At 43.5% G+C, this 11673-nt stretch overlaps 1 protein-coding gene across 2 annotated transcripts; it reads left to right on the top strand.

Moving 5' to 3' along the window:
• The first annotated feature begins 225 nt into the window (after positions 1-225).
• LOC124964288 (cyclin-dependent kinase inhibitor 2A-like) lies at positions 226-6616 on the top strand. Of its 2 annotated transcripts, none has more exons than XM_047524300.1 (3): positions 226-376; positions 3691-3998; positions 6476-6616. In XM_047524300.1, the coding sequence occupies exons 1-3, from the start codon at positions 320-322 to the stop codon at positions 6477-6479; spliced, it is 369 nt and encodes a 122-aa protein (XP_047380256.1). In that variant the 5' UTR covers positions 226-319; the 3' UTR covers positions 6480-6616. The 2 variants fall into 2 exon arrangements, with proteins under 2 accessions (XP_047380256.1, XP_047380255.1); XM_047524299.1 differs by having other exon boundaries at positions 243-445.
• The last annotated feature ends 5057 nt before the right edge of the window (positions 6617-11673 follow it).

Raw genomic sequence — 11673 nt, forward strand, 5'->3', positions numbered from 1 at the left:
AGGTGGGGAGGGAACCTGGGAGCTTTTCTCCCACCGCTTCCTCCGGCTTTAGGCTAGGACCTCTGGCTAGCACAGGAAACGGCGAATTCAGGGGTGTCACAGTGGCACTGTATTCAGGGCGAATGGCGCCTCCTGGGAGGCAAGTGAACGGCGCGCTGCCGCGGTGGAAAAGACAGTGTCTTTCTGCCTGCCTGCCTGCCTGCCTTTGGAGGAAGAAAGAGGAGGGGCGGGCAGATCATCATAGGGCGGGGCGGCAGCCCGCGCTAGACCCCGGCGGCGGGGGAAGGGAGCAAGCCAGAAGCTAGAAAGCCGGAGTAGCATGGAGCCCTCCGCGGACCGGCTGACCAGCGCTGCAGCGCAGGGCCGCGCCCAGGAGGTGAGAGCGCTACTTGAGGCCGGCGCGCCGCCCAATGCCCCGAATCGGTACGGTCGGAGCCCGATTCAGGTAGGTAAGAGGGTCTGCAGCGGGAGAAGAGGATGGCGGGCAACTTCGGCGGACGAGGTTGGCAGTGGAATCCGAACTAGATAGCTCTTCGTTTCAACGAAAAGGTGACGCTTCCCGGGAAATTTTTAGATGGGGTTTGGTATGGCAACCTCCTCCTGGCGACGCCCTAGGGGTTCGGAAAGCCCAAGAAGAAATGGGAAGGCCCACGAGTATGGATCACCAGAATGCTATGAAGATGGGGGAGTGTTTCTATTAGATTGAGATACAAATTTTACAAACGTTTGTGATAAAAGCGAGTTTTAAAGAAATGTATTTTTTAAATGATTTGCTAGAACTACTTAGCCCGGAACTCACAGACCCCTGAATTGTCTTCCTTGCTAAGGGGGGTTTCGTTGGAAATCTACTACTGCGCATGTTTGGAATAAATACCGACTAAAATTATTCAGAAGCAACTACACTTTTTGCTTATTTTAACTCAGTAGGGAGATATATACTTGATGTGGGAACTTAGAAAATAAAGACAAGTATATGAATATAAACGTTAGTGTGATCTGGCCTAAGATGTCCACTTAGTTACGTGCTCTTTTGCTATATTTAACTTCTCGATATGGTTTAACTTATTTCTGATAGAGTTTTCAATTCCTCATTGTTGAGAGACGATTCTCATTTCTTCCCTTTGTGCTCCAGGTTTATGTTTGTGGGGGAGGGTAATGAATTTGTTGTTTTCTTTCTTTCCTTTTTGCCTTCACTAACTTCCTAAATTTTAAGCTAAAAACCAATTCTGGCAGCCAACTTAGTTTTTATTCCGAATGGTGACCATTATTTCTGATCTGAAAAAAGAAAATTTATATGAAATAAATGCACTTTGAAAAAAACACATCTGCATAACAAGACAAAGGAAACTAACTCTACTTGGAATTTCACAAACTGCCCAAATGACTTCCTTCCCTGAAACTATGAAAAATAGAATAAATTTTATACACTTTAAAATATGAATATACAAATACAACCAAAATGCTTTAAAACTTGAGATTGTTTGGAATTTTAAGTGTGCAGAATACATTTTGAGGCTGGAGAGGTTGGGTTGTTGGTTGTTCAAGATAAATGTGAGTCCTTTAAAATTATTTGTGCACATGAATAATAACATCTCTGAAACTTTTCCAGCTGTTTAGGGAGGTTGACTTTGGAGTCCTAGAATATATTAGGAGACCTTATTTGATTCAATTAAAAGAAAAAGAAAATTGGATAATTAGTTAATAATTATTTAGTAGGGGGAAGAAAGGGGAAATGATTTTGAATTAGAACCTTAACCAAATTGTTGCTTAATACAGAAATACTTAGTTTGTAGAAAAATTTAAAGTACTGAATTCAAATTAATTTCTTAGGAAATGGATTTAGGCATCTTTGAAATATTCCTTTTCTTTTCTTTTTGCTTTGGGTTGCCATTATGATTTAGATATCCAAATGTGGGTCACTTTTCCTCTTTTTCATACCATAAAATATGTGGAAAACGTTTAAGACCAGTTTTATGACCAAGATGAAGGACTTCATCATACACACAGTACACTGCAATGTATTTTCTTTCTTTCTGTAGCTATAATTTAGATAACTTATATTTTCTCCTTGTCTTTTTGCAAACTAAGTCAGTTTCACTTTCTTCCAGGACAGGATCCAATAACCATGGTATTATGTGTTATGGTTTCTTGATTTAGAAAAATTAATTTGTGTTTCATTGATACAGAATGTAGCTAAAATAAGTAATTCCTCTTTAGACAGTCATTGTCCCTGAGCTAATATAACCAGATAATGGAAATCCTAAAAAGGATTGTCTACCACCACTACCCACCATACAACACTCACATTACAAGGTTGCAATGGTTGTAGACAACATTTTTAAATTCTTCTTCGGGAATGCCTTTATTTCTAAGAAGATTCCGGAATCAGGATTCAGGATTCAGGTCCTTTTTCATGAACTCTCAAATCATAAAGTTGGAAAGTGTTTTAGTTTCCTATTACTACTGTAACAAGTTGTCACAAATGTAGTGGCTAAACAAACATGAAATTGTCCTTTTACAGTTCTGGAGGTCAGAAGCTCAAAATGGGTTCATAGGACTTCTTTCTTTTTGGGGAAGCTCTCAGGAGGAATCTGGTTTCTTGCCTTTTTCAGCTTCTAGTGACTGTCAAGTTTCTTGGCTCATGGCCCCTGAATCTTCTCTTTTACCTCTGCTACCCTTGCTTATATCCTTGCATTGATCTTCACCATATTGAAAGGACATTTGTGATTTCATTTGGCCCACACTAAAAATCCAGAACAATTTCTTTCAAGATCCTTCATATCAAATCTGGAAATTCTCTTTTGCTCTGTAAAGTAACATATTCACAGCTTTTGAGGATTAGGACACTGACATCTTCTGGGAGCATTATTATGTAGAGGGGCATTTAGGGTTAATTAAATAAGCCTTCTTATTTTATGCTTAAAGAACCTGAAATTTAAACCTGTGAGGTGGCACAGGCCTATAATCCCAGCTACTGAAGGCATCTGAAGCAGGAAAATAATGAGGTCAAGGCCAACCTAGACAATTTAGGGGACACTGTCTACAAATGAAAAATAAAGTGGACTGGGGATGTAACTTGATATTTGAGCACTTGCCTAGCATGTGCAAAGGTCTGAGTTTGAGCCCAAGTACTGCATAAATAAGTAAATAAAATTGAAGTTTAACATTCTGGGAATATAAGATTAACAGAGTTTTGTAAGAATTAAGAGGTGTATATGTGTGTGTGTTTAAATTTTTCACTTTTTAATAATTACCACATCTGAGCTTGAATGTCAGCAGTGAACTGCAGTCTTTGAGCCTAGCATAATTTCATCTCTAATGATAGGAAAAATACAGGAAATTAGGTTGTAGTAAAAGCCAGTTTTTCTTTCACACTTTTACTGTTGCCTGTGTCTCTGGCAGCGTTCTGCCTGTGGTTAGGGCGCCCCGAAAGTTTGAAGAATATACTGGAGTTCGATGCGCACTGAAAAGTGGAATCAGTAGAACAGGAGAAAAAAAGTTGGTAACTGGAAGCAAATGAAGGATAGACCCCGCTGGCTTGTGCCCTTGATTGCATGGGATGGCGGGGAAGTTTCATAAATAGTTTTTTTTTTTTTTTTTTTTTTTTTAACCCTAACCAGTCCTGCCCATATTGCCCTGGCTCGCCCTAATCGTTTCTCCCCGACTCCTCCCTCTCTCTTCCTCTCCCAGGTCATGATGATGGGCAATACGCACGTAGCCAGGCTGCTGCTGCTGCACGGCGCGGAACCCAACCGCGCAGACCCAGCCACCCTCACCCGACCAGTGCACGACGCGGCCCGGGAGGGTTTCTTGGACACGCTGGTGGCGCTTCACCAGGCAGGAGCGCGGTTGGATGTGAGCGACGTCTGGGGTCGCCTTCCGGTGGACCTAGCTGAGGAGCGGGGCCACCGCGACATCGCGCAGTATCTGCGCGCGGCGGCAGGGGACACCGAAAGCGGCAGCCGAGCCTACACGGCCAGGAGCGGAGGGTCCCCCAGGTGAGGACAGGTGGACAGCAAGCACTTGAACCCAACCCGAGAGCCTCTGAAGCTCTGCGAGCTCATTTTCAAAAGGGATAGTTGGCCCCGGGAGCGCAGTATCGTGTCTCGCCTAGATTCACCTTATACAGCTAACCCTTGGGACAATCCGTCTCGAAATCAAGCTGCCTCGCGGGAGCTGTAGAGAAGATATAACCCGAAATGGACTCGCTCATGGGATGGAAACCCACCCCATAAATCTTTTCCCTATTCACCACCCAAGTACCCTGCCCGCTACTCAAGGCCTTACCTTTTCTAACATCGATGACTTAGAAGGTTAGAGGTTTAATATGTCCGATTCCGCTCCGAACTAGCTGGTCATTTGCATACACTCACCTAGCCCGTTTCCCCCACTGTATACCTACCTTGCCGGGATACAATTTCTAAACCCACTAGGCTAGGCGTAATCTGAGATCTGTTAGTTCTAGCGCTTTTGCATGTATACATGCAAATCTGGCTATATGCTTTATGCAGTGGAGATTTCCAGAGCTCAGCTAAGAAATTTTGAGGGTACCGAATGGAGACCTCTGTACTGTGTAGAAGTTTGCACCGTGTAAAAGGCAAAGACCCTTTATTTTCTCTCTAAGTTTTCGGCTTTGCTGAGCAAGAAAGTGTACGGACGGTTCTCCTTGCCTTCCCTTCTGCAACCGCAAAGCTTTTCTTTTCCCAGGGTCTCATCTCCTCCTGTAGGCAACGCTGTAGGACGGAAGGCCAATCGCAGCGCTGCTGCGACATGAAGTAATAAGCAAGCGGAAGAGCCAAGGAGAGGAAGTAGGTTGCTGAATTGGACCAAACGAATAAATTCAGCAACCCTTTGTAACCAAACCTAAGATATTTACCCCAAGCACCTCATTTTCTTTTCCTTCCTCTCTTCTTCCCTCCCTTCCTTGTTGGTTAGTTCCTTCGGTTCCTCTTTCCTTCCCATTCTCTCTAACCCCTCCTCTGCACAAATGTACGCAGTATCCTAGATATCCTAGGGGGTTGTTCCAGAAACTTAAATGGATACCAATATTCTCGGATGTATAAGGGACTCGGATACAGTCCCTTATAATGAAATGGCATGGTGTTGCATGTAACTTATTCCTCTCCCCTCCATATAGTTTATTTATTTTGCGGTGCTGGAATGAAACTCAGGGCTTCACTCTTGCAAAGCAAACCCTCTAAAACGGGGCTATAACCCCCACCCTCCACCTGTTTACTTTCAATCTCTAGTTTGCTTATAATATCTATTACAATGGAGATGCTATGTAGACCGTTTTATTCTGTGTTGTTTAGAGAATAATGACCCCCCCCCCAAAAAAAAAGTCTGTACATGTTCAGTACACAAGCAATCATGGTATACCTAACCACACTTTTCTTAGGGAATTATTTGAATCCAGATAGGGAACCCATGATTAAGGAGGATCAACTGTAATTCCTTTTTTCTTGGCCGTTCCTGAAATTGAAACCAGGTCTTTGAGCATTCTAGGCCAGCACTATACCACTGAGTAGCTACTGACTAGAATTTTTAAATGAAGATTCTACTACATGATCCCAACCCGAGAGCCTCCTGCTAGGTGCAGGGTACACAAAAATGAACAATACCAAATAGGGGTCCTGCCCTCATAGAGCTTACATTTGGGGAAATACTTAGGTAAGATAATAAAGCATTTTCAGCATTTGTCAAACCATTGTGATGTATAAGTGAACAGGAGAGACTTGATTAGAGAACCTGAGTGATGAGAAGAATATAACCGGAGAGGAGGGGCGTGGGGGCAGAGAATCAAGTGCAAACACTGGGGCTCCTATGATGGTGGAGTGTTGGTGGATCTAGCGAGCTGGGTGTGTGTGGAAGAGAGAAAGGCAAAAGCTAGATCGTTTAGGGATCTTGTGGATAAAAGAATTTATTTAGTTCTAGAAACAATAGGAAGCTTCCAGCAGGTTTGGGGGAAGAACTATGGACTGAAGCTATAGAACTGTAACTGGAGCTTCTCACCCTGTCCAGCGAGGAATGCCAGAACCTGAAATGCCCTATGGTCACGCGAGCTTGCAGGCTCGCTTTGCAACCAAAGAAAAGTCTGGGGACGAGGCTGACATCTTCACGCCTGGCTCCTGGTGGTGTGTGTGTCAAGGCCTTGCCATTCATTTTATACTTATAGGCCGCTGACTGCCTTTCTCCGCCCTTTTGGAGCGGAGCACGCCCGACCCACAGTCCATGCACTCCTGGATCGCACAGGTTCCGAAGTGTGGCGCGGGGTGACAGGTTTTAGAACTCTTAGGCAAGCCCTGTGCCCGGAGTTGATGAATATCGAGAGAAGGTGTGCATGAAGACGAAGCCATTTCGAGAAACTTGGTCATAATCGCCAGAATGCCTGGTCTGGGCTGCGAGAGAGGTGGGAGGCACGGATCACAAGTCTCCGACTGGTTTCTAATGCCAATTTTCTCTTTATCCTTTACAGATAGCGCCGACTTAAAGAATCATTGAGGCTGAGACAGAGCTTCATTCTACGAAGTTGGAAGAAAGCCCTACACTGCACCCAATTTTTCCCTGCTTTCTTATTTCCAACTTTTTAATAAATACAGCTTTTTAAAAATGTGAACTGCTTCTTTACATGAATCTGCCTTCCCTCGCCCCAAAATATTCCTATTTACATTTATATATCATTATGAGGTATCTTCTTTAAAAAAAAAACAAAAACCTGCCTTTTCATTAGGCAGGAATTTTCATGAGTGAGTACCCAGGCCCTGAGGACATATCTGTGTAAGTACTTCCTCTTTTCATGCCTCTTCCCCAAATCCAAACCAGGCGCGATTACCCCAAATGGCGTTGTTACAGCCATTTACTAAAATGAGAAAGCTCCAAGGGGCTACATGCCTTTTTTTTTTCTGGATCAAATAGCTGGTAAATGGCAGGAGAACTCTGGTTTAAAAAAAAAAAAAAGTTTTCATTCGCTCACATTTATTCAATTTATTTAGAATCTACTATGGCACTGCGTCAGAGGCATAGTAGAAGTAGGGGACACCGATATCAGCCAATCGGCTACAAAATACATAACTAGAAAATTTGATTTCAATTTCATTGAATTGCAGAGAACATTGTGAGATTCATCATTGTTTCAGATAAACGCTGTCTTTAGAGAGCGACACAGCCATGGATTGTAAGACATCCGGATCTCAGAGATGATAAAACATAAAAAGGGCTTAGGATGGATGAGAGCGGTTAAAACGAGGAAGGAAAATTCCAGGGACACCTCAGATTGCTGGACACTGGTACACTCGACCTTCGGTTATGATTCGCTTACTTCGCAAACTTCGCGAGGTTTAGGGTATTTCGCTCAGGAGCTAAGTAGAATTTCTCCCCCAGCCTAGAAGTCCGCCTCCACTGTTCCCTGATGTTCTAATGTGGCTGATTTTCCATCCCGGTATCTGCGCTCCGGGACCCTGCGGGTAGCGACAGGCAGCGGGGTGTGGAAGTGGGGGTGAGGGAGCGGGTAGTTGAGGTCGCCACAGACCTCTACCGAAAAATGCAACTCGTGCTTCTCCTTAAAGCAGGGATAGTACAGGGATGTGGCTCAGACTTCAGCTATAGCCAGGAGATTCTCCTGTTCACGCAACTGCCTCAGGTTGGAGCACTATTGCTCCATTATTTTTTTAAATTGAGCTGTAATTCACATAACATAAAATTAACGATTCAAAAATATACAGGTAGTACAAGCCAGCGGGGGTGGCGCATGGTTGTAATTCCAGTTACTCAGGAAACTGAGGCAGGAGAATGGGGAGTTCAGGGGCCACAAAGCAACATAGTAAGCCATTTAATTCATTCAGTGTTGTACATCCATCAATCCATCCCTCTTATCTACTCCCCAAATCATCTTCATGATCACCAAAGGCAATCCCATTAAGAATATCCATTAAATCCTCCTTGCTCTTCCCTTGGTAAGCTACAAATCTTATTTTGTCTCCACAGATTTAGCTATTCTGGACATTTCATGTAAGTGGACTCATACACTCTGTGACCCTGTTTGTGTCTAGTTTCTTTCATTGAGCATAATGTTTTCAAGGTTCATCCACGTTGCGACATACATCAGTCCTTTCCTTTTTATGGCTGGATCATATCTCATTGCACAAATGTAGTACAATTTATTTATTCATTCATTTGGTGATGAACATTTGGGCTGTTTACCTTTTGGCTATTGTGAATAGTGCTGCAATGGATGTGCACAAGTATCTGAATTTCTGTTTTTAATTCTTTTTCATATACCCCTAAAAGTAGAATTACTAGGTCATAAATAGTGTTACAGGTTTTTATTTTGTTTTGTTTGTGGTACTGGTGATACTGGGAATTGAACCCAGGAGTACTCTACCACTGAGTTACATCCATGCCCTTTTAAGTTTTTAAATTTTGAGATCGGGTTTCACTAAATTGCTCAGGCCAGCCTTGAACTTGTAATCCTCCTACTTCAGCCACTAGTAACTGGGGTTACAGGCCTTTGCCTCCTTGCTCAACAGATAATTCTATGTTTAACTTTTTGAGACTTCAACTTACTATTTCCCACAGTAGCTGACAATTTCATCTAGGTTATCTAATTTGATGGCATACAAGTATTCATAATACTGTCTTCGCTCATAATCCTTTTTATTCCTTTAAAATCACTAGTAATGTATCCATTGCTCTATCTTTAAGTCGTCCTGTTGATTCAGCGTCCACTTGGTTGCGAAGACAATTCTGATAATCTTTGCTTGTTTTTCCGTGTTTCTGTGAAAGGATAGGCTCTTGGGAGTTCCCCACTCTGCGCGTTCGCTGATGTCACCTGTAATTTTTTATTTGGTTTGGTATGGCTTAAGGCAGAATGGTCGAATGCCTCTGATGTGCCAAGTTCCTTTCTCCACATGTCCCCCTTTGTGCCTGCCATTCGTATCTGTCCTCCACTGCTCTAACTGCCCTAGTACTCAGCTCTAAATTGTCTCCCTCCGATTTTTCTCTCCTCTCCCCACCCCCAACCAACTGTAAGCCGTTCACTTCCTTCCCTTCTGTTTCAGAGATCGCGAGTCATTCTGCTTCTTGCCAGCAGGCTCCTCTGTGGTGTGATGCACACCTCAAGGACCGAACAGGCGCCTACTTGAAGGCCACAGAGCCTTGGGCCAGGCGGAGTTTATCTCCCGGGCCCTTGGGTGGAGATCTGCCTGCGGAGCCTCAGCGCGCGGTTCCCGAGCTCACTGAGCAAGCGCACAACCGGCCTGGCGGCTTCGGGAAGCGACCCAAACTGGAAACTCCGGGGCTAGTCTCTGGTCCCAGCGGTGCGGGGTGCGAAGAGGCCACAACCACACGGGACGCCGAATGACTCGCACCGGCTTTCTCCAGTCATAGAAAGAAACAGGAGGGTGCTTGCGAGCTGTACGGAAAAAAACTGAGGGGCTCTAAACCTGCTGTCCGAGGGCCAGCGGCTGGAGGGGAGCCTGTGAGATTGCAGTTTGCTGGCAAGGGCTTTGCAGCAACAACCGACAAATTCTCTGAACCAGCCGGCCCCAGCCAGGACTGTGGAGCGGAAAAAAGGCACTTCCGACCAAGAATTTTCAAGCTTCCCTTGGAGCGCGCGTCCGGAGAGTGGCGAGACCCACGCGCGCCCGGATGTGGCGACCTTGGAGCCCGCGAGATCTACTGCAGCTTTTGACTCCGCGGCGTGTGAGAGACAGAAACTGGCAGCGATCCTACCTTGTCCCAGGAGGTGCCCCACTTACCCCGGTGGCTGGCCAGACGCGAAGGTACCCACTTCGCCTTATCACCCCACCCCCGGTATCGGAGGTTGAACCTAGGCGCCCTACCATTGAGCTACATCTCCAGTCCCTTTTATTTTTTTAAATTTTGAGACAGGGCCTTACTAAGTTGCTCAGGCTGGCCTGGAACTTTCGATTCTGCCTCAGCCTCCCTAGTATTTAGGATCGCAGGCGTGCGCCACCGGGCCGGCTAATAAACGAATATTTTTAAATGAATACGTTATCATTATTTCCTCTTTTCCTATTCGAACTTGTCTTTTAATGAATTGTCCTATAACTTTTTGTTTTCTGAATTTTCAGTTCTCTCTCAAATAGCAGAGTAATCTGGAGTTGCCATAGTTTCATCTGTACAGTCTGGTTTTAGAGAATCATTTCTCTATGGGGATAGAAGCCACAAGAAAAAGTATGAGGACATTCCACTTACATTTTCTACCAACTACTATGAGCTTATTTCAAGTATTTCCTCTGTTTATTAATAGTTTTAAGGCACTTGTGAAAAAACTGAGAATAAGAATTCTCAAACCCCTATCTCCATTTAGAAGGTAATGTAACATTTCCAGAGCCTATTTACACTCATTCCTAAGAAAAGGAAGAGTTCTAACTCTCTAAGTAATCTCCTCATTCCCTAATTAATTTAAAAAACAAAAAACCTCACTGAGCACCTACTCTGTACCAGGCACTGTCCTAGGCAATAAAAATAAAGGACTCGCCAGCTATCTGAAAGGGAAGGTAGTAGAAAAAACAGAAAGTACTAGTGTTAGTAAATGTTTCAATGTTCTGTTCTAGCTGCTACCTCTTGGGAGAGTCTTCTTATGACTTGGAGAACTTTATTGACAGACTGAACTCCTCTCCCTGCCCCCAATTAAGCCAAGCTTTCTTAATTTGGTAAACAATTCCAAAAAGATTTTTCAAAAATGAATAGGAAGTCAGACACAGTGGCACAAGCTTGTAATCCCAGTGATTTGGGAGATTGAGGCAGGAGGATGGCAAGTTCAAAGGTAGCCTCAGCAATTTGAAGAGACCCTAAGCAAGTTAGTGAGACCCTGTCTCAAAATAAAAAATAACAAGCTGGGGATGTGGCTCAGTGGTTAAGCATCTCTGGGTTCAATCCCTGGTACACACACACACACACACACACACAAAAGGAAGAACAAATTTATATGTCAGTTGTACCCCCCAAAAATCTGATGACATTTCCCCCCCTATTAGAGGTGGAAGGAGGAGGAACAATGCTCCCTTCTTTGTAAATTATTTAATAAAATAATTTGTTGTTGTTAATGACTTAGGTGAGAAATTTGTTTGAATTTAGCAACCCAGATCCTAAATCTTAGGATTCTTCTACCTGTCAACCTTCAAGGCATCAAGACTGATTGATTATTATGTACATTTAAAGCTATTTTAACAGGCAAACAACTTGTATCTGTTGCTATAAGTTCAAGCTTTAAATGGGAATAGTAAAGTAAGATAGATTTGACCTTATAACTCAAGGATATCATTTTTGTCAGAGAACTAAGGATATAGGTTTTATATAGCTAGATAATTAAACAAAAGATGAGAGTTAAAGGAGTGAAGAGAAGAATGGTGTATTTCTTTTTGTTAGGAAAAGTGGCTCTCAGGAAGGCCAGGTGGACTGCTGGGTATCACCGCAGGACCAATTGTGGATAAATCTGGACAGTGCAGTCATGTAGTGATCTAGGAATGCCAGGGGCCATCCCACTCAAAGGCAGGCTTGTTTTTTAATGCAGAAGAGCAAAATTATTAAATTATATATCTGGTTGTATGTAATCAATGATATATAAAGTAAAATAGAAAGAAATAGTTTCACAGTTTCAATTGGAAAATAGTACTGTTCCAGGAAATGAAGGGGTTGATACAGCTACAT

This window comes from Sciurus carolinensis, chromosome 14 (genome assembly GCF_902686445.1).
Source record: "Sciurus carolinensis chromosome 14, mSciCar1.2, whole genome shotgun sequence".
NCBI classification, from domain to species: Eukaryota; Metazoa; Chordata; class Mammalia; order Rodentia; family Sciuridae; genus Sciurus; species Sciurus carolinensis.